This window comes from Heptranchias perlo, chromosome 1, assembly GCF_035084215.1.
Source record: "Heptranchias perlo isolate sHepPer1 chromosome 1, sHepPer1.hap1, whole genome shotgun sequence".
NCBI lineage: Eukaryota > Metazoa > Chordata > Chondrichthyes > Hexanchiformes > Hexanchidae > Heptranchias > Heptranchias perlo.
Window position 1 is genome coordinate 38996705 of NC_090325.1, and position 23685 is coordinate 39020389.

The window sequence follows — 23685 nt, forward strand, 5'->3', positions numbered from 1 at the left end:
ACCATTCCATTTGAGAGGCACTTTCTCCCTCCAGACCCAATTCACAAAGACAGTACCCCATCCAACTCTCGATCTTTTCAGAGGCATGCTATTCCTCCAACCCTCCTAGTTCATACATTAGCGCTCTCCCTCATCCCCACCCCCCACCCCCCTTTCAATTCAGCATAGTGCCCTTCTAATTCTCCAATCCAGTTCAAGCTGGAACTCTTCCACCCCCTGCCCCATCCCCGCTGGCACTAATTCTTTCCCTTGCTGTTCCTGACAGTTCAAGCCACTCCGTTTATGCTGGTTCTCTCTTCCCACCTCAGTACAAGCTGTTTCTCTCTCTCTTTCTCTACTCCCTTTAAATAGTGCTGGCGCTCCCCTTCCTCCCCCAGCCCAAAGTATTGCTCCTACTTCTCTCCCCTTCCCAAGTTGGTGGGCAGGGATGAAGTTGGAGTTGCTGGTAAGTGTATTAATTTTGTTGTGGGGACAGAAGACCTTGGAGAGGAAAGGAAAGTTATAATTTGAGGGTAATTATCAAAGACAGTGGGGTTGAGGATGGGTTCTTTTGAGAAAGGGGTGATGGTGGCTTTGAAAGGGAGAGGAACATTGAGGGCTATATCAGCTAAAATCAGGGCCATGAAGGGAAGTTGGGTGACCAGGAGTTTTGTGGGAATTGGGTCAAGGAGTAGGAGGTACACCTTGTGGATGAGATAAATTTGGACAGAGCATGGAGTAAATGGGCGGGACAACTAGAGAGAGATGGGGCTTTAGGGCTGGGACGCGATGGAGGTGCAGCTTACAGCTTAAGGGGATGGGGAAAGTAGCTCAATGGATGGTTTAGTGATGAAATTCATGAGCTTTTCACACTTCTGAGAGGTGAGTGGGAAGGGGCTTCAAGAGGTGTTTGATAGATAAAAGAAGTCCGGGGTTATCTTTGCACTCCAGGCTGATCCTGGAGTACTGGGTGTTTTTGACAGAGCAGAGCCAGCTTGATGTGGTCCTGCCAGATCTGCCAATGGATAGCTAAGCCAGTCGTCCACTAAGTAAGCTCAAGTGTGCACTCCTTGGACTTGAGGGAGCGAAGATAGGGGCCATAATAACAACAACAACATCATCATTTGCACTTATATAACGTCTATATATAATATAGAACGTTCCGCACTGCTTACGGAGGAAATGACCAGTATGGGAGATTGTGAAGGTTTAGTTAGCGATTAGGGCATCATAGGTGGTGGCTAAGAACTGGGTGAGCAAATCAACAGCTGCAGCGGCATCGTGGCAAATGGAGGGTGAAAAGCTAACCAGGTGGGAGTTTGTAAGTGCCTTGAGGAAAGCTTTTCCCGTCGGTGGATGCAGAGGAAATAGGGATGAAGAATGGGTGATGAGGGATACAAGGAAGTGGTTGGAGATAGACATAGAAAATTTTGTTTTTAGATTTTTCTGTATCTTCAAATTTCTACCTGTAGGGTAATGCAGTGGGTAAGTGGTTAGAGTTATATGAAGTATTTATATAAAGGAGTAATATATGTATTAAAGACCAGTGGGCTGAATTTGTATGGAAATATTATCTATTCCAAGCAATCTATTTTCCAAACTTGATAAATGGATACTTCGACTTACTGAGCGACAGTCTAATGTTGGTTGTCATATAATTATAAATATATTTAATCTAAAAGAATCCTGTTGCTGGAATATGATGATCTGACTCAGTAGTGAATAATAGTGGAAATAGATTGTAAGTTGAGGGCTGTTGCTAATGTATTGAAGTCCAGTGTCCCCCTGCTGTTGTGCTGGAATATATAATGTTGCATCTTGTCTAGCGACTGTCCGTGTTCCAACAGTTCCTGACCCTCGCTGATTTAATGTAAAAATAGCTAAAATAAGCTGACAATGCAGACCTTGGTGTGTATTTCTTTTCACTTAAACAAAAACAAGCACAAGATGATGATAAATATTTCAACTTAGTGTATTGATAAAATATTTATTGTTTGAAGAGATTTTTTAAATTCAGGTGTGAAGTGTGTTATTGTTTGTACCAGTTTAATTGAAGAAGCAGATGGTGTCTAGATCAGGCTGGTTCACTTATTTAAATTGCTAATGGTTCCATCAATTATAAAGGCAGAGTTTTCCAATAATCCACTCTGACTGGAAATGTCTTCGCTAGCCGAGCCCTTGTCTAAAAACTTGCAAATTGTGTGAATCTTCACAAATATAAAAGTGTATTCTTGCTGATGGGATCATGTGATTGTGCACCTGAATAATGTATTTAAGGCATATATAATTGGAGTTGTAGTGTGTTCAGTTCACCTAAAAACTTGACTTCAAAAGAATTGAGCTTAGAGCAAATCTTTGAACAGTACTGCAGTTTCTCTACTTTAGGGATCAGTCAGATGGAATGCTCAGTTTAACTCCCTGGTTGAGGGAGACATTTTGTTACACCTATACCACTTGGTGCAATGAAGACAAAATACCTTGCCACTAACGAGGAATTTTTATCAAAGATAACTGATTCATTACAAACTTTATAAGTTGAAACCCTCATCCATGCCATTGTTACCTCTAGACTTGACTCTTCCAATGCTCTCCTGGTTGACCTCCCATCTTCCACCCTCCATAAACTTGAGCAAAATTCTGCTGTCCATATTCTAATTTGCACCAAGTCCCGTTCACCCATCACCCTTATGGTCGCTGACCTACATTGGCTCCCAGTTCTGCAGTGCCTTGATTTTAAAATTCTCATCCTTGTTTTCAAATCCCTCCATGGCCTCGCCCCTCCCTATCTCTGTAACCTCCTCCAGCCCTACAACCCGCTGAGATTTCTGCGTGCCTCCAATTTTGGCCTCTTGCGCATCCCCAATTTTAATCGCTTCATCATTGGCGACCATGCCTTTAACAGCCTAGGGTCTAAGCTCTGAAATTCCCTGCTTAGACCTCTCAACCTCTCTCTTCTCTTTCAAGATGCTACTTAAAACCTATCTCACCTGTCCTAATAGCTCCTAATGTGGCTCGATGTCAAATTTTGTTTGGTAATGCTCCTGTGAATCCCCTTGGGATGTTTTACTCCGTTAAAGGTGCTATATAAGTGCAAGCTGTTGTTTGTTACTGTATGTACATTTATCGACACTACTAATATTTGGCCGAACATTTATGTTCCATATCTTTAATTGGAAGCCCATTTGCTATGGTCTGTAACACCTGATCTGAGCTTAATAGCTGTGGTTCTAAGGTGAGTTGATTGGATGGTGTAAAACCATATTTAATCTAGCAAGAAAATTATTGTTGGTAATGTCGTCGTTGATCTTCAAATTACATAATTCGAAGGGCAGAATACTAAAGAAATACTGCTTCTGGATTGTAAGGATGAAGGTCCTTCTGTGGGAACTACTGCTGATTCATTTAAAGGCAGTGTTTTTTTCTTAAACCTGAAATTAATAGAAAATTTTTCTGGTAAACTTGCATTGTGCGGATTCACTTTCATGACCATGTTTGAATTGTGAGATTTTCAAAAATCCAGGTTGTACGTCAAGGAGATCATTGTTTAATGATCTTAAGTATATTGGTTTACAGAGTGTAAAACAAATGGAATAAACTTATGTCCCAATAACTGGCATTTAAAAGTATGGTGCAAACTGTTGTCATAAAGTGCACATGTCCATAAATACTTCAGACAACACACTTTGATTAATGACAATTTTAGATTTAAACATAACTATGTTTGGGACTTCTAATTTAAAAATTGATGTGCTGTTTGCAAATGCGAATATATTTTTGTTGACAAAGACAAAATTTATTAAGTCAGAAGCCTGATATGTCATATAATCATACAGCACAGAAGGTCATTTGGCCCATTGTGCCTGTACCGGCCCTTTGAAAGAGCTATCCAATTAGTACCATAGTTGTGCACATTTTTTTTTCAAGTATGTATCCAGTTCCCTTTGGAAAGTTACTATTGAATCTGCTTCCACCGCCCTTTCAGGCAGTAAGTTCCAGATCATAACTCGCTGCATAAAAAAAAAAATGTCCATCTTCATCTAGTTCTTTTGCCAGTTATCTTAAATCTGTGTCCCCTGGTTACCAACCCTTCTGCCAGTTAAAACAGTTTCTCCTTATTTACTCAATCAAAACCATTCATCATTTTGAATGCCATTGTTAAATCTCCCCTTATCCTTCTTTGCTCCAAGGAGAACTACCCCAGCTTCTCTAGTCTCTCCATACAACTGAATTCCCTCATCCCTGGTATCATTTCTGGTAAATCTCCTCTGCACCCTCTCCAAAGTCTTGACATCCATCCTGAAGTGTGGTGCCCAGAATTGGACACGGTACTCCAGCTGAGTCCTAACCAGTGATTTATAAACATTTCGCATAACTTCCTTGCTTTTGTATTCTATGCCTCTATTTATAGAGCCATGAATCCTGTCTTTTTTCAACTTGTCCTGTCACTTTCAAAGATTTGTGTATGTGAACCCCCCCTCTCTCTTCCTGCACTCCCTTTAAATTTGTACCATTTAGTTTATATTGCCTCTTCTCATTCCCAAAATACCATCACTTCACACTTTCCTGTCTCATCTCATGGTGATTGTAAACAATTTTACAACACCAAGTTATAGTCCAGCAATTTTATTTTAAATTCACAAGCTTTCGGAGACTTCCTCCTTCCTCAGGCAAATGTTTCAGGATCTCCTTGAAGCCTACGCATTTATACATATAGAACAATACTGTTCTATATGTATAAATGCGTAGGCTTCAAGGAGATCCTGAAACATTTGCCTGAGGAAGGAGGAAGTCTCCGAAAGCTTGTGAATTTAAAATAAAATTGCTGGACTATAACTTGGTGTTGTAAAATTGTTTACAATTGTCAACCCCAGTCCATCACCGGCATCTCCACATCATCTCATGGTGAACATAGAATCATAGAAGTTACAACATGGAAACAGGCCCTTCGACCCAACATGTCCATGTCGCCCAGTTTATACCACTAAGCTAGTTCCAATTGCCTGCACTTGGCCCATATCCCTCTATACCCATCTTACCCATGTAACTGTCCAAATGCTTTTTAAAAGACAAAATTGTACCCGCCTCTACTACTGCCTCTGGCAGCTCGTTCCAGACACTCACCACCCTTTGAGTGAAAAAATTGCCCCTCTGGACCCTTTTGTATCTCTCCCCTCTCACCTTAAATCTATGCCCCCTCGTTATAGACTCCCCTACCTTTGGGAAAAGATTTTGACTATCGACCTTATCTATGCCCCTCATTATTTTATAGACTTCTATAAGATCACCCCTTAACCTCCTACTCTCCAGGGAAAAAAGTCCCAGTCTGTCTAACCTCTCCCTATAAGTCAAACCATCAAGTCCCGGTAGCATCCTAGTAAATCTTTTCTGCACTCTTTCTAGTTTAATAATATCCTTTCTATAATAGGGTGACCAGAACTGTACACAGTATTCCAAGTGTGGCCTAACTAATGTCTTGTACAACTTCAACAAGACATCCCAACTCCTGCATTCAATGTTCTGACCAATGAAACCAAGCATGCCGAATGCCTTCTTCACCACCCTATCCACCTGTGACTCCACTTTCAAGGAGCTATGAACCTGTACTCCCAGATCTCTTTGTTCTATAACTCTCCCCAACGCCCTACCATTAACGGAGTAGGTCCTGGCCCGATTCGATCTACCAAAATGCATCACCTCACATTTTAATATGTCTCTTTTTCAAGTAACTAATTTTGTTGTTGAAGTAATTTATGGACTCTCCATCAAAAGTGAGGAGGCGGAGTAGTAATTGTGCTTTCTAGCCCCTTTCCAAAAACACCTTCTCTGCTGGTCCTGAAAAGGTTAAACATTTTAATTACGTTCGTAATCCCACTTTTGAGTTGCACAAGAAGGTTTTAAATTTCAAAACAGCTGCTCGGATCAATGTTCTTGGGTTACTGCCAGCACCAATGTTGGGGAAATTGTGTCATTGAGCTTTATCTGTTGGTAGAAAAATACGGCAGTATCGGGCGTCAGTTACAATTTAATGAATCTGCAGTATGTATCCTGTCCCACTTGTCCATCACCCCTGTCCTCACTGACCTACATTGGCTCCCTATTCCCCAATGCAATAAAATTAAGATCTTCATCTTATGTAGTTTACTCCGTGCCCTATTTCTGCAATCTCCTCCCCAAACCCCGACAACTCGATTCCTCTGACTCCAGCCTTTTCAGCCACCCCCTCCCCATTCACTCCTCTATTTCAGCCTCCTGCATCTTGATCTCCATAATTACCATCGCCCTCTTAAACCTTTCTGCCTCTCCACCTCTCCCTCCTTTGTTTGTAGTTGCCTTGTATCATTGCCGTGATAACTGCCACGTTCATGAAAGAACTGAAGGATGAATCGAGTAATGTCCCTTCTCTTCAGTGTGGAAAGGTGGGATCAAAGGACTTGGTTGGTTACTGTGGACGAAGGTTTGGGCAGTCAATGTCCACCATTTGGATGACTGCTTGTGCATTTGTATGTGAGCTAGGTTTTGAAGAATGAAGATGGGGGGTGTATTGGAGGTGGGGAGTTCAAAAAAGAAAGAACAAACTTGCATTTTTAGAGTGGCTTTCACTATTTCTGGATGTCACGAAGAGCTTTACGGCCAGTCAGGTACTTTTAAAGTGTAGTCACTTGTAATGTAGGAAACGCAACAGCAAGGTATAACAAACAGCAATACTTTCACATACCGGCTCCAGACCTCATTCCACCTTAGGTTAAAAAGTGGACGTGAGATGAGTGTGATGGCCCTTGGCATCAAGGTAGCATTTGACCGGGTGTGCAACCAAGGAGCCTGAGTCAGGTCAGAAGTGTGGTTGTTAGTGATGATTGGACGGTTTTCAGCTCCATTCGCAATTCCTTACATAATGAAGCAGTTCATGCCCGCGTGCAGCAAGATCTGAACAACATCTAGGCTTGGGCTTATAATTGGCAAGTAATATTTGCACCACACAAGTGCCAGGCAATGACCATCTCCAATAAGAAAGAGCCGAACCATCTATCCTTGACATTCAATGGCAGTTCCATTGGTGAGTCCCTACTATCAACATCCTGAGAGTCACCATTCACCAGAAACTCACTGGATCAGCTTCGTGAATGCCATGACTACTGGAGCAGGTCAGAGGCTGGGTATTCTGTGATGAGTGGCTCACCTTCTAACTCCCCAAAGACACTCCACCATCTACAAAGGCATAAGTCAGGAGTGTAATGGAATACTCTCCACTTGCCTGTTTGGGTACAGCTACAACACTCGAGAAGCTGGACACCATCCAGACGACTTCCACCACCGAGAAGGACAGGGGCCGCAGAGACATGGGAACACCATCACCTCCAAGTTCCCCTCGAAGTCACACGCCACCCTCAAAATTCTGGAACTCCTTACCTAATTGCACTGGGGGAGCACCTTCGCCACAGGGACTGCAGTGGTTCAAGAAGAAGGCCCACCAGCACTTTTGAAGGATCACGAGGGATGAACGATAAATGCTGGCGTTGCCAGCGACATCAGCATCCCTTTTGACCTGATGATTCATTGGTTTTAGTATCCCCTGGAGGATTAGTGAATTGCATGCTGTTTAAAATTCTCAGTTATGTTCTGGCATTGTGATATGGTGGCTCGAAGGCATTAAAATTCCAGTCATGATTGTAAAGTTGTCATGCTACCCCTCCCTGAATTTAAAAAGAAATATCTGCAGTCACACTCTTCACGTATTTTTTTTGAAAAATGGCTAATGTTTGACCTTCTGGGAACATAGGTTCTAATCGATTCTTGTTAAAGGACCTGCATGCGTCAATTTTTTATCCTAATGTTTTAAAGATATCACTGGAATGACAATTTTTGATACTTTTTAGCGTGTGTGTGTGTGTGTGTGTGTGTGTGTGTGTGTGTGTATTTTTACTGCATTAACTTCGTGCTGCAATTGCCCAGCTAGTAGGAGACTTGATTTGAAAATTGCAGACTGACAATTTTAGGGATCAATGAAGTCAAAATTACTGCCCACTCTCCCCAAATTTTAAAAGAACTACTGGGAAACCAAAAAAAATGGATTGTTCGAGGTCCACCTTAGCATTGGTGAATTTAATCCGAACACTCAATTAGTTTATCTTTGTCGTACATTTTTTAAATATCTGTGTTTTTGAATAGAATAATGCTTAACTATTGTGCTGTAAACTTGCACAATTTTACAGAATAGTGCATCTGTTTCATATATACAGTGGTCATATCCTGCATAGTTGTAATATTTTATATTTATCAGTTACAGAAGAGACAATGTCACACCTATGCACAGAGGGTTATGGAATTTTGGAAGTATTTTGTTCAGACCCCATGCAGTGTCTGTTTGGCTGAAAGTATTGCAAGCCAAAATGTATTATTGTAACCAGACTTGTATCTAAAGGAGCCAATTAAATTGTGAAGGAATTGGAAGATTGGGGGTGGGGTGATAAGTTACATAACACTAGGATTTGCATATACCAGAGCTATGTATGTGAGTGTCAGTGTGCACCACGGTACCAAAATCCTTATGTTAAGCTTTTTGGAACCTTGTCTTAACCACTCTTGACTGCTGTTTGATTTTTAACAAGTTTTCCTTACAGTGGTGGGTATAAATACTTATTTTAGGGGGGTGGGGAGGTTGGCTCTATCTTCTTAATGGGCTGCAGTGGTCGTGTGTGCTGAGTATTCATGTGATGCACATCATTGAATTTTCCCATTGGAATCTGTAACAAATGCTTCGGCAAAATTTTGATGGAGTTTTATGTATTTAATACAGAGCTCCCCCTGCTGCCGACACGGAGGTACTATTTTTAGTTGTGATGAATTCTGGTTTGTGAGAACCTCGAATTTTATCGTAATATTATCGATGTCGATAAGACAGTCTATACCTTGTGGGCTCCACCTATCACTGAAGGCCCCAAACGTACCGGTGGACACCACATGTTCCCTCTCCAAGGCTACCCATGGGGATGGACGAACAGGCAAAAGAGAGACAGGCAGTCAACTCCGTTGATTGCGCTCACCCTGGACTTGTGAATGGCTGTCTTCACCAGGCTTGGGAATAGACACAAGAAGATCCTCTGACATGCGGCCCCCCCCTCCACTCTACCGGGTGGCCAAAGATCAGAAGCATTGGGCTAAAGTACAGCCAAAAATTGCAGAGCAGCCCCCTTAAGTAAATGGGATAGGTCTGCAATCTCTTATGCCATATAGAACAACAAATTGCATTTATATCTTGCCTTTAACATAGTAAAATGCCTCAAGGCACTTCACAGGAAAGTTATCAAAAATAAATTGGACACCCAACCATGTAAGGAGATATTAGGGCAGGTGGCCAAAAGCTTGGTCAAAGAGAGAGGTTTTAAGGAGCGTCTTAAAGGAGGCGAGAGAGAGAGAGGCGGAGAGGTTTAGGGAGGGAATTCTGGAACTTAAGGCCTAGGCAGCTGAAGGCACAGCCGCCAATGGTGAGCGATTAAAATTGGGGATTAACTCGGCAAAAATTGGAGGAGCGCAGAGAGTGCAAGGGTTGTAGGGCTGGAGGAGGTTAGATAGAAAGAGGGGCGAGGCCATGGAAGGATTTAAAAAGGACGAGAATTCTAAAATCGAGGCATTCCCAGACCGGGAGTTAGTGTGGGTCCTTCTCCGCTGTTCCTTCATCATCGCTGGGTCAAAATCCTGGAACTCCCTTCCTAACAGCACTGTTGGGAGTACCTTCACCACACGGACTGCAGTGGTTCAAGAAGGGACTCACCACCACCTTCTTAACGGCATTTTGGGATGGAGCCACTGAAGGCTAGAATCAGAGGAATGGAGTGTTTGGGAAGGACAAAAAGCGATTGCAGAGATAGTGGGCCAAGGCCATGCAGTAATTTAAAGCTGAGGACCAAGATTTTGAAAAGAATGCATTGGAGAATATTGGTTGGTCAGTCAAGACTTTCAGCGATGGACAAGTGGAATAGGATTGGTGGAGATGAGCTTGCTTTGCAGCAGCGGTCAGTGGAAAATGATGAGCTATGGCTGCTTTTTCTTGTTTTTCTCTTGACCCTTGCAGCCCAGGAATATTGAGACTAATATATTACATCGACTGATATCCTAGTTCAGGTCAGTTAATTCGGTACAGATGACTGGTAGAACTTGGGACCTCCTTAAGTTTTATGGTTCACCATGGGATGCATTTACCCTTTAATCCACCAGGAAACTAACTTAATCCATATAATGAGGGTGGGGTGGAAAAACATTGGAATACTTCTGACATTTATTTTAATTTTTGTTATTCATTGGAGGCCAACTACATTCCAGCCATGTAATTCATAAATTGTTAATTTGTGCAAAAGTAACCTTCATTTTGCTGCATATTGTGAATTGTTCCCTGTTGTGGTGCATGTGAGTCGCTGATTTGATATGTTCTAAACAGTGGAATTTCTTTTATGTCTAGTCGTATGATAAATATTTCTGTTCAGTGAGCAGCCATTATTGGCTTGTTTCCAACCAATTGGATTGATGTATAACAGCAAATGGGTGGGGGGGGGGGTGGTGGTGGGGTGCGCAGTGCATGTGGAAACCTTTCCTGCATCCCAAGGCTAGCCACATTATTGAGTGGACATTGGGGAAGTCCAATTAAACCGCCTTGTGCTGTTGAAAATAGCTTTCACAGAAGAGCTCTGTAAGTGGTTAACTTACTTTCTTTGCCAGTCAGGCAGTGATTGTGGCATGGAGAGACTAAAAATAAGAAGGTCCAAATAAAGCTGAAGCTAATGTTATTTTTAACTTTTTTTCATTTTTAGTGACCCTTATGTGAAGTTGTCCTTGTATGTGGCCGATGAGAACCGAGAACTCGCTTTGATTCAGACAAAAACGATCAAAAAGGTAAGTTCCAGGAATTATTTGGCTCTTGTCAGCAGTGCAAGGAATCTACTAGTTTGGCCAGATTTCAAGGGGCCGTCCTATTACTTTTTTAAAAAAAAATGCTTTTCAGTAACCGAAGTCTCAAGTGCAATTGAATCTGACACATGTAACAAAAGGTGTTTGAGGTGGGGCTCGATGATAGTGATGTTCAAGATGCCTGCCTCCTCCTCTTGTTACTGCACTTAGGTACCTGTGATGCTCATTTGGGGCTGGTAGGAAGAGGTCACATTTTCTCGTGCCATTGATCCCTGTCTTTGGATCAATCAACTTAGTTCACAGAAGCCACCTGGAATGTGGATTTAGGCTGCTTTATATTGTACTCTGCAGTCGGTGGTGGGAATATTGTGCAGTTACTAGCACAGTAATGGTGCAAAAGTACCTAAACTAAGAAAAGTAAACAGACTCTTAAGTAGAGCTAGATTTGAAAGTAAACATTAGAAATAAGAAGAAAATGTGGAGATCTGAAATAGAAACAGAAAATGCTGAAAGTATCAGTAGTTTTTGAAGAGTTTGGGTGAGACCTGTTCTGATGGGTTTACATCCAAAATTACCTTTCCTCATCACAAACGCTGACTGACTTACTATGTATATTCTGCTTTTATTTTGAATACAAACAGAACAGGAATGGCTAAGGTAGGAATAAATTGAGTGGGCAAAATTTTCTCAGCAAATTTGTATAGATAGAGATTATTTCTTTGAAAAATGTTATCAGCCCTACATACTAAATGTACTGCTTTCTAGAATTTCATGATGGGCAGATTTCTGCTCATAAGGCTAAATTTAATTTTTATTTGTTTTTGGACATAATTATGTTTTCCACAGTTTTTTCAAATAGCTACAGCTGCAAACTTAGGTTAATATGGCAATTTTACAATTAATATTAGAAATTTGTTTTCATGTCTAATCAGGGTGTTCAAACTTTTTGTCTTGGAGGGATGTTTATTTATTATGGAGCCTTGTGTGCCAAATGTGAAGTATTTATTTATATAACTTACTGAATTCAATGATTGAAGACACAATTGCCCCTCATTTGAATTTGCTAAAATTAAACTGAAGTGGTTTGTTATTTTTCTTCAATCTGCAGTCAGGATGGAGCTGCCCCATAACTAATGTGTGCATGGATACCCATTGCAGGGTTTTGTTTACATGTGCATTATGTGATTTGAATCTATGTGCACCTGTGCAGGCAAATGTAGGTGAAAGGTTTCTTCATGTCATTTACATGGTCGTGTTTAATGAGACAATACCACTTACCCTCATTCGTGACCTTTTTTGAACAAATATATAATTTAAATTCAGTAATGTACACAGGAAAATATTAAGTCATTCTCAGAGATCCCAATTTATACTGAAACTTTGAACTAAACTATTGAAAGTAAATTAAACTGGTTGGGAAGGATTACAGTGAGGTGACAGGTATCAGTTTGTAGCTTGGGTTGTTGTAAGACACAACGAGGCCTATAATGTGGTCTTGCACTTTGGCAGAGGAGTACTACTGTTTGAGGACTGTGCATACACTTTCAAAGCTATGAGATGACCCCGCACAAAATACTAAATCAGCCCATTAGCATAACATGGCAGTGCTGCCCTGTGACTGCATAGCCTGCCGACTCTGACCGTCAAAGGCTCGTGTGAATAATGAATCATTTCTGTTCGTCTTTAAAAAAAAATTTACAGTTTGGTAATGCCAAGCTTTTTAACGTTCTCTATTTAAGTTACATTTTCACCTTACAGAAAGCACTTTGTAGATAGATCTGTAACCATATAGTATTTTAGTGTTCTAAGTCTTGGTGCTTGTTTTTCTGCTATTATCTAATTTGAAAACGCTGACCTTTTTTAAGCTGCAAAATATTGACACTGGCCCATTTATTTTAAGCACTGATTGCAGTTTCAAATTAAATGAAGGTGACTTTATTTTAAGTACTAATCTTGGTTCGCAATTAAGGAGTAAATGTGAAGAAATTAAAAACACACATTGCCTAAAATAATTGCAACTTGCACATTGCGGTTGTTGCAGAAAGCAGGCAAAATTGCTATGTATTGTATGGAATCTTAAAAGTTTTAAGGTTATTTGTGTTTGTGGTTTGTACAAATATAAAAACAAAACTGATGAATACAATTTTCTTTTGCAGACCTTAAATCCAAAATGGAATGAAGAATTTTTTTTCAGGGTAAGTACTAATGAAACTCTTGAGTGACATAAATATCTAATCTTTTTACAAATGACAACCAACCTGCTTTTTTTTTACTGTAAGGGCAAGTATGGTAGTGTAACGATTATGTTATTGGACTAGTAATCCAGAGAACGCGAGTTCAAATGCTACTACGAAATTCAGTTTTAAAAGTTGGTATCAGGAAAAGTGACCGTGAAGCTGTTGGATTGTCGTAAAAATCAAAAAGTGGATTACTGATGTCCTTTATGGAAGGAAACCTGTCATCCTTACCTGGTCTGGCCTATATGGACTCCAGTCCCACACCAACGTGGTTGACTCTTACCTGCCTTCTCATGTGGCCTAGCAAGTCACTCATTTGTATCAAACCACTATCAGGGCACTTGGGATGGACAATAAATGCCAGCCTTTTTAAAAAAAAAATGAGCTGAAGGTTGTTGCCATGTGCATTGGACCATGTATGCCTTGCCAGTAGACGCTCATGTTTGATTATTTGCTTGCAGCCAGGTAATGTATGTTGTTTCTGCAATATTGTGAGTTTAATTTTTTTTATATATAAAAATGTTTAGTTGGAGGTTTAAATGGTGATTTTTTTTTTCATACAGCTAAGTTTAATGAATACAGGACCCAATTCTGATGGGCTTGTGCACATATTTTGACTGCTGTAGTGTAAGGTGGAATCTAGGTCTTTTTCTATGTATTTGCAGATTATGGTTTATCATTAGCACTTCCAGTCACAGACCTGCTATGAACTAATTCATTATTTCCACTTGGATGACTGAGCACAGATTCAATTGTAGCCTGCCAACATGTATATGGTAAAAACAGAATCAAAAGCAAAATACTCCGGATGCTGGAAATCTGGATTAAAAATCTGTATATGGTAAATGTGGTTTTAATGTAAAGTTAGTTTTGAATTTAAACAAAAACTGACTGAATTTTGAAACAAAACCAGAAAAAGATAGACATGCGCAGCAGGTCAGTCAGCATTTATAGAGAGAAAGGACATCCTGACAGGGCCCTCTTCAGAACTGAAAACTGAAAGATCAGCAAATATTTTAACAGAATTTTTTAGAAAAAGAGGAAGGAGCATCACTTCACTGCTCTTTCTGATTTATATTAATGACCTGGACTTGGGGAGAGAGAGGTTTTATTTCAAAGTTTGCAGATGACACGAAACTCGAAAATGTAGTAAACAATGTGAAGGATAATAGACTTCAGGAGGACATAGACTGATGAAATGGACAGACACATGAAATTTAATGCGTGAAGTGATGCATTTTGTAGGATGAGGAGAGGCAATATAACTAAATGGTACAATTTTAAAGGTGATGCAGGAACAGACACACCTGGGGATGCACATACACAAATCTTTGAAGGTGGCAAGACAAGTTGAGAAGGCTGTTTTTCAAAAGAAAAAACCTATGGGATCCTGAGCTTTATTAATAGAGGCATGGAGCACAAAAGCAAGGAAGTTATGCTCAACCTTTATAAAACACTGGTTCGGCCTCAGCTGGAGTATTGTGTCCAATTCTGGGCACCAAACATTGGGAAGGATGTCAAGCCTTCGAGAGGGTGCAGAAGAGACTTAGAATGGTACCAGGGATGAGGGACTTCAGTTAGATGGAGAAGCTGGGGTTGTTCTTCTTCGAGCAGAGAAGGTTAAGGGGAGATTTGACAGAGGTGTTCAAAATCATGGATGGTTTTGACAGAGCAAATAAGGAGAATTTTTTTCTCGTGGCAGAAGGGTTGGTAACCAGAGGACCCAGATTTAATGTGATCGGCAAAAGAGCTGGAGGTGACATGAGGAAACATTTTTTACGCAGCGAGTTGTAATGTACTGCCTGAAAGGGTGGTGGAAGCAGATTCAATAGTAACTTTGAAAAGGGAACTGGACAAATACTTGAAGGGAAAAAATTTACAGGAATATGGGGAAAGAGCAGGGGAATGGAACTAATTGGATAGCTCTTTCAAAGAACCGACACAGGCACGATGGGCCGAATGGCCGCCTCCTTTGCTATACCTACTATGATACGGTAAAAGAGGAAAAAAAGTACTGCGCGCACAAGCAGAATGTTAATGGATTAAGTGACTTGTAACCTGAAATAGCAAGAAATGTTAAAGAAATTAAACACATTGAGCATGCAAACAGTTAGGGCAGTGCGAAGCCCACCAAAGGGAAAATGAGAATATGAAGGAATTGGGCAAAAAAAAGCCAAAAGCCAGGAGATTCATGTGTGAAAATACTGGCAAAACAGTGGGTCTGCAAGTCCTTTCAAGAGGAAAAAGGATAACAAATATAACTTTGCTTTCTGTTAAGGTAATATTCCAGTCAAATTGGTCCTCAAACATTCATATAATCATGCAACAGTGATAGTGAACCTCTCATTACTCGGGTCTCCCATAACGTTTACACAAACTGAAGGGAAAGAGTAGGCTGAAGATTTCTGACTCTTTTCCTGACACTTGACAGTAGTTTCCTATCACTGCCACTAGGGTGGGATGGAAATCAAGAAATAAAAACTCGAACGTGTGTTTTAGTTGAAGACTTGCATCTGTAGGTTTTCTATTTTTTTTCAATTCCTTATTTTCTCATCTTTTCCAAGGTCCATCAGTATCTGAAAAGAGAAGTGATATATAAATGTTTTTGATGGCGACACTTTCTCAGAGCACCAGAAATTGAAGAGCCTGGCAGCCTGTTAACTGCTGAGTTGAAATATTGTGGGTGCTACTGGTGGTATCCATGTACTTGGACAGCTGGAATAGCTAGCTTGTACCTGGATTTATTCATACTGTTTGGGTTGGTTTTCAGGCACTTGAACATCCCCAAAGAAAAAAGTTTGTGCTAAATATTCTCAGTGGAAGTCTACTGTTCTGAAACAATTTCAACATTTGAGTTCATGTTGATAATGTAACAGCAGGTTAAATTAATTGATGGGTGTGTGACGTGAGCCCAGCTGTAATATTAATTACTTAAATTGCAGGTCAATCCCCAGAATCACAGGCTGCAGTTTGAAGTCTTCGATGAAAACCGACTGGTGAGTACAAAGTGAAATAATTTGCTCCTCCCATTATGCACTGATTTCAAAGGAGACATCAACTTATCTGGGTATCTTGCCACTTGTTTTCCTTGGTATTTCCCATGAATTGATGGGTTGGCGCACACAGTTTCAGCAGGCTTGTGCTTTACTTGGTGATGTTCTTTGTTTGCTCATAAAATGCCACATTGTTCATTGTAGAATTGCATGCATTGGTAAATTGTCACGTTTTGTTCAAGTACCTTTTAAGATCTTCCTTCTATGGAAAATAAAGCTATTAGAAAATAAACTTTGCAGTTCAGTAGTACTTAGATTGTCTAAAGAGCGATTAGGCATAATTTCAAAGGAACACTATTTTCCAATGAACATTATTTGTGTGTACAAGGCCATACTGTTTGTACCTTTGTAAAGATGGGATGTTTTAATTTTTTGTAGCTTTCAATGACAATGTATGAATACTTTGCCAGTGCCAATAGTTACTCCTCTCTTGCTACTTTATGTTGGTCTGTTATGCTGAGATGTGTTTTAAAAACTAAAAACTTGGATTTGATGGAATCCAATAACTGAATACAAGAGTGTGTCCGATAACTTTCTTAATAGGAGTCCTGTATCCCGCTTGTGAAAATGTGAAAGTTTCCCAAAGGTTCTGTAATTGGTCTGCTTAAGATCATTGAGCCTAGTGTCAGTGGAAAATCAATGATTATATAAAGACAATGAACAATGGCTGACTCATAATACTTACTTTACCCAATAGAAGCCTATTGGAACATTTGAAGCAAATTTGAAGGATGGTTTTAATTTCCCATTTCTATATTAGCTATTGGTTGCAATGCTAAATCTCTAATGCTGCAAAAAATATTAAATAGATGAGAAGTCCTGGAGGTAAAATTATTTAGCATTGATTTCTGTCTTTGCTGGGTAAGAACTGTCATCCAATATGTATATATGAAATAACAGCTATGCAAATAGATGAAATCTGATTGTTCCATTTTTTAATATTACAAAGTACTGCCACGCTTGTCTCCACTCTCCCAAAAGTGCACAGTAGAAATAAAATTATATTAAAATATATGTGGAGCTTTAACCCCCTAGTTTCTTTATTCAAAATAGAATATTAACTAAAGCAGTTGATTTTTTAAGAAGTGACATTTTTGAAATGCCATTTGAATTTTAACTGGTAATTTGGTGACCATTTACTATAGCCATTTTGTCCATCAGCACTATTGCTCAAACAATTTTTGGGATACAATTTATATACCCACAGCAAATGCATAGTGCTTAACTAATAACTATTCATGTACTTGCTATTTTACTGCCATGCAGCAAATGAGTTAGCTGAGAATTGGCACAGTAGGAAAAAGATGGGTTAACAGCCATCACAAATGACTGGGGAGACTTGCTGTCAAGGAATTTAACGGTCACCCAATTACTGATGTTTGAACAAAAATCTGGATTTATCAAGAAGTAGAAAAGAATCAGTTAATTGCTTAACACCTCAAATCATGCATTTCCGATTTCCAAGTTTTTCTTGAGCTTTGGATAAGAGAAACATTCTTAAAAAATTCAGGATGTGGTTTAGCATTGCTCTCAAGTGATTTGTGCTTTATTCAATGCACAACATAGTATTGCTTGAATCAGGTGTTGTTCAGTGTGACTCAAACAGAGTAATATATGACACTGCCCGTGTCATGCAGTTTACCTGACCTTGTGTGGATCATTTCTTGAGTACACTGTCAAACCAGGTTCAAAAAGTGCTCGGGCAATCCGACCTTGTACTTTTTGTAATATTTTGGGAAAGGTTTCCTACACACTCAAATGTTAGATATTTACTGGTGGGGAAACAGAGCTCTGTGCACGCACTTGTGCGTGTATGTGCAGAGCTGTCTCCAGACTATTGGTGTATGATTTATAGCCATTGGATCACATAGGTTCTGACTGTTGTGAAATGCTTTCTGCTGCTAGTAACATCAGACTAGTAGCTACAGTATAACTGCAGAATTGAGATGTGTTTAAGACTGTCCTTTGTAAACGTGATTTGAGCTTCACCATTCCTGTTCATGAAGTGTAATTAAGAGAAACTAGTTATAAGGATAAGAGTAGATGGGGTTCTGATTGAGGTGCTCTGTGAAATGGGGTAGACAGCACAGTTGGTGTATGTATCAAAAGCTGCTCATACTTTGTGATTTAGATATTGAAGGTGTTAATCATGTTGAACTGCCATAGTACCAAGCTACTGGAAAAATGAGGTTGTGTTGACTCTTTGTTACACACTGCATTTCTTTGTATGAAGAACTTGCATGTTATGCGGTTGATAGTTAGCTTCTAATTGAGATGCAGATTTCTAACTTTTGTGGTTTCAAAATATTTTGATATTCTTGCCCCCTCCCCATCCACAGTTTTGCCATCTCATGAGAAATTTTAAAGCAAGATCAATTCCTGCAACACTTTTGTTTCAGAAACTCAGCTCAAAAGCAGACAGGTTAGATATTTTGTGAATACAGCATCTGCTGCAACAACTTCTGCAAAGTTCATGGTCGGGGTGGAAGGCTTTTATGTTTACTTGATGCATGTAATTGAAGGAAGTTTTCTCGCATGAAGTTAACAGAACAGCATTTTAACTGTTCTGTAAAAAGGGTTTGCACAGAACAAGATTGTTCATAATGAAATAATGTCATGGAAATATTTAACTAGGGCAGTGAGCAGTCAGATTTTCTTCTCTTTCAGTTTTGAATCCTATACATTGGAACTAATGAGAGTCTAAGCCATAGGTCATTCCCAGCACTTAAGGGCTGTAGCTGCGTGCACTCTTACCTTGCTTCCTTCACACCACAATTCCAAAATGAATCAAAAATTGCAATGAAATATGCATGCATACCACAGGGAATCAGACAGAAGAATGGTCTCTTATCCCTCTCTCCCTCTGCTCTTTCTCCTTTTCTCAAAATGAAAACATTGATTAGACTTCGATTGCCACATGCAGTACATTCTGAGCACTTGGGTAAGTATGAGCTGATCAAAGTGAGTCTGCATGGATTTGTGAAAGATATGTCATGTCTCAATAATCTTGTGAATTCTATGAGGAAGTAACTAGCATGGTGTGTAGGGCAGTGTCTATGGAACTTGTCTACGTGAACTTCTAGAAGGCATTCAAATTTAAAAATTATCTCCTTGCCACCTTCCCCCTCTTTTTCCTCCTTCATTTCTCTTTCATGCATTCTATTCTCCATCTTCCGTTTGTCACCTCTTCCGCATCCCCCCTGCCCCCTCCCCCCACCCCCCGCGCCGTCCTGGAAAATGTTGGGGGTGGTGGTGGTAAGGTGCTTTGATACATGTAGGTGACGACCAAGACCCATAAGTATAAGAGATGACAAAGATAGATACAAGTAGGCAGAATGAGCTCCTAGTCATTAGAGAGCAGTAATCTCTGATTCTTATCAGCTTTGACTACAGAGGGAAGTAAAACCTTTAAAAGTTTGCTTGAGCTTTTAACCGGCATTTTTTTGCCATCCTAGATGTTGTTCACTCGGTACCAGTAAATTCAGATCCATCCTTGATGTAAAGGTACTCTTTTTTAAAAAAAAAACACTGAAGTAATCGAATATGTTCACGAAAATGACATTTTACTAGTTTTGGTGTTACCTTGGCAGCTGCTCAGCTTGTCAGGTGGTTCATGTGGAAGGTAGTACATGGGGTTTGGCGATTCACTCACTTGTCTCAAAACAGAGTTGTTTTTGCCAATCGTAACGTGCCGAGTCAGGAAAAAAGCTCGATGTTCTCCCATGGAATTTTGCAGTCATCAAAAACAGAAATTGAAAGACTTAACAAGTTCTCAGTGTTCGCAGGATTATAGGCGAACATTGACAAAAGATAATTTTTCTCTGCCATTACGTTTAAAATACCTTGTTATAATACACCCCTTCTTTATCACTGCTGACTTCATTGCTTGCAGTAACATCATCATGACAGCAAATAGTCTTGATTTTAATGCTAGGTAAGCAGTTGTCTGTGGTGATAGTCCAAGGTTTTAATTGTAAAAATCACTTTTTTTGTAGCCATAATTTTTGCAATCTGGGTCGATAGCTTTTGACCACTAGTTGTGTGGAGGTACCAGTAAAAGGGGCTGCAACTCCATTTTAATTTCAAGGTTCACAAAGTAGGACTGCTGTCTCCTCCAAAGGAATTCTGGGATGGACTGACAAATGAAATGAGGTTTCTTTGCAACACCAAGGCTGCTGTCCCCAGAGTAAACATTTCAAGGGGTGTCTTCAGTTGTTTTGCATCACTGGCTCTGAAATCTTCAATCTGCAAGTCCTGGTAACATATTTTACAGAAATAATTTTTCCAGATTTTGTTTTGCCCAGGTTTGGGTGGGGGGGGGGTGCAGAATCACCCAGGGTTCTCACCACTGCTCACTATTCAGCGATGCCTTCTGGAAAGGTGCAATATAACCTCTCCCCACTGTCCTCCAAATGACCCGGTAGAATACCTTACCAAAGCTAGTGAGCTCACACGTGAAACAAAGAAAGAAAGACTTGCATTTATACAGTGCCTTTCATTACCTCAGGACGTCCCAAAGCACTTTACAGCCAATGAAATACTTTTTTGAAGTGTTGTAAAGTAGGCAAAATATAATACAACTTCACTTCTGCATTGTAATATTTTCCTTCCTCTCATTGCTGCCAACTTTCTGCCCTGCAGTCCTGAAAACAATGTTTCCTTACTGCGAATGCTGGATAATAATCAGGAGAAGGAGGATTCCTGACTGTTGCCTTCACTCTTGCCTTCCCCTCACCCTGAGTGCTGAAGCTGATTGTGGCACTCATATAGAAATCCCAGCTGAGATTGGCTAATTCGACCAGGAATCATTGCAGGTTTTCAGCTGCTCACTGCCCTAATCAGCTGAGCCACAAAAACCCAGGACATCATTATTGAAAATAAATATCTCGAGTCCAGCCCAGTAAGCCAGGAGGAAACACGGCAACCAATTTGTACACAGCAAGGTCCCGCAAATAGCAATGTTATAATAAGATAATCTGTTCTTTTGTGGTGATTGAGGGTTAAATATTGGCCAGGCTACTGGGGAGAACTTCCCTGCTCTTTGAATAGTGCATTAGGAATCTTTACGCCCACCTGAGAGTGTAGATGCGGCTGTGGGTTTAACACCTGATCTGAAAGACGGCGCCTCTGACAGTGCAGCACTCCCTCTGTACAGTACTGGATTTTGTGTTCAAGTCTCTAGAGTGAGGCTTGAACCTACAACCTAACTTGGGGGCGAATGTGCTACCAACTGAGCCATGGTTGACACTGTGATAATGAAGAATGATCATTTGAGTAAAGGCTATGATGACCGCTTATTCATGAATTGTTGTTTTCAAGAGAAGAGTCTGCTGCGAAGAGTAAAATGAAAAACAGCTTTGAAGAAGTGCTGCAAAGCAAATTCATTTTGTTTAAGCTTGCCTTGACCACCCCCCAAAAGTAATGTTTCTCTGTTCTGGTCTTGCAGGTGACTCCTACTGATGACATGCTCCTAAACTTCTGACTTTTGAGTTCGGTGGTAGGAGGTGGTCAGTGGTGTGATGCCTCCCTCTGAATTCTTTTTCCAGGCATCTCATGATAGTAGTGCGGATACAGTTGGGAACTCAAAACAGCATGAAATTGAATCACACTGCACGGTGATGCAGCTCATTGTTGCTCCAACAAACCATGTCTCTGCAATGCCCTTGTGGCTAAGTAATAGCCTGATGATTATATTTATGGGATTAATTAGCATTTAATGCCTTTGCTGAGTATAAACGAGTTTAGTTTTAAAAAAATCTCTAGTTTAGAGTTGGTTACATGGATGGTGCAGGGTATTTAATAAGACTATTCGGACACAATCTAATGTATCGATGAGAAAGGAAATGTGCAGCGTAAACAATTTGCAAGTGGTAAGTCGTGGAGTTCAGATTTTTTTCCAAAATTAATGTTTTTGTCAGAAAAGATGACATTTCATGCAGACTTAAGTGAATTCTGGGTGGCCTAATAATTGCTGGTGAGGAGTCATCAGTAAGGAATATATGCTTTTGGTGAACTTTCTCTGAATGTGATTTATCTTAATATTGCTAGGATTGCTATTTTGGAACCAGGCTGCTGACCACCAGGGTACCTTGACGTTTTTTGACTTTTGAAGTACAGTTTCTGGAAAATGCTATGTATAAATATTTTCGTATGTTTTTTTCTCTTGTTTGTAGTGGTATTTTCATACCAAAATTATACGAAATAAATTTGAAGTAAAAATGAAAGTTTTCCTTTGAAAAGGAAAAAGAAATTGGCTGAAGTCAAAAAGAATGTCTGCATGGACTACTGGGCCATATCATGGCGAAGGCAATGGAAGACTGATCACTATGGAAACCTACGTACCTGAGCCACTTCGAAGACAAAGGATAAGGCTAGTGTCAATCAATTCAAAGGAGCCAGACAGAAATGAGGAAACGCGATACAGACCATACACAGAGTGTGAAGTGGAAACCTTGGAACTAGGAAAAGAAGCACATAAGATGGCAAACAATTGCCCCAAACGCATGGGGTGCGAAATTGGGCAGCGTAGTGCACATTTTGTAGGCGCTACGTGGATACCTCAGCCCCGAAAATGACCTCCGAAGTGCGCACGCACACTTCCGACGTGAAGTGCGCAGGACGCGATCTTGGTAAAGGGGTTTGCGTGCGCACGTGCGCACCTAACGACCGCCAGCAGCATGTAGAATAGGGAGATTATGATGCGAATCAGTGTGCAACTCCTGGCTCGATCCAACACTCTGTCTTAACCCCACACAACTGAACGTGACTTAAACTGCATGAAGAACCCCCCCAACAGCAGTATTTAAAGGGATCATGCAGGTGTTACAGGTTAGTTGCTGGATTGTTTCTTCTGGCTGCTGGTATAATTGTACGTGTTTTTGGATGTTTCATAAAATTGGCTTGAATTGCAATATTATATAGAATGTGGTCTGGCTGGTCTTGCAGTACTGTTAGTGGCATTTAAAATATTGTGATGATAAAAGCTGCTTCCAGACATGGGTGGCCTGCTCGAGCTTCTTCTGGGAATTGAACATGACTGGGAGAATGAAGAGAGGCCACGCAGATCAGGACAAGCTATGAGAAGAAGGAGCAGGGCACTCAGCACGAGGCCATATCGAACAATGACCTTCAGGGACCAATTCTGTTACCTCAACTTCAGCGACGACCAGTGTATCAGACAGCTGCGGTTCACTAAAGAGGCCGTGACTGAAATTTGTCTGCTGCTGCAGCGACAACTGCAGCCTCAGAGCAGGGCAAGGACAGAATTGTCTGCAGCTGTCAAGGTAACTGTGGCGCTTGATTTTTACGGCTCTAGCTCCTTTCAGGCTGCTGCTGGCGATATAAGCAATATCTCACAGTTTGCAGTGCACAGCTGAATAAGGGACATCACTGAAGCGCTTTACGCATTCCGAAACAGATTCATCATCATCCCTCTTGCCAGATTCAAGCAGCAGGCTTCCCTATGGTGCAGGTTGCCATTGATAGTACGCACGTTGCCTTGCCTGCTCCACATCTGA

At 40.5% G+C, this 23685-nt stretch overlaps 1 protein-coding gene across 5 annotated transcripts in view; it reads left to right on the top strand.

Annotated features, from left to right (window-relative positions):
* Positions 1–23685, top strand: part of nedd4l (NEDD4 like E3 ubiquitin protein ligase) — a 412625-nt gene that overhangs the window by 173464 nt on the left and 215476 nt on the right. For all 5 annotated transcript variants that reach the window (XM_067983943.1, XM_067983954.1, XM_067983962.1 and 2 more), the window contains exons 3-5: positions 10782–10863; positions 13035–13073; positions 16058–16111. In XM_067983943.1, coding sequence (XP_067840044.1) covers positions 10782–10863; positions 13035–13073; positions 16058–16111 — 175 coding nt within the window. The remainder of the gene's footprint in view (positions 1–10781; positions 10864–13034; positions 13074–16057; positions 16112–23685) is intronic.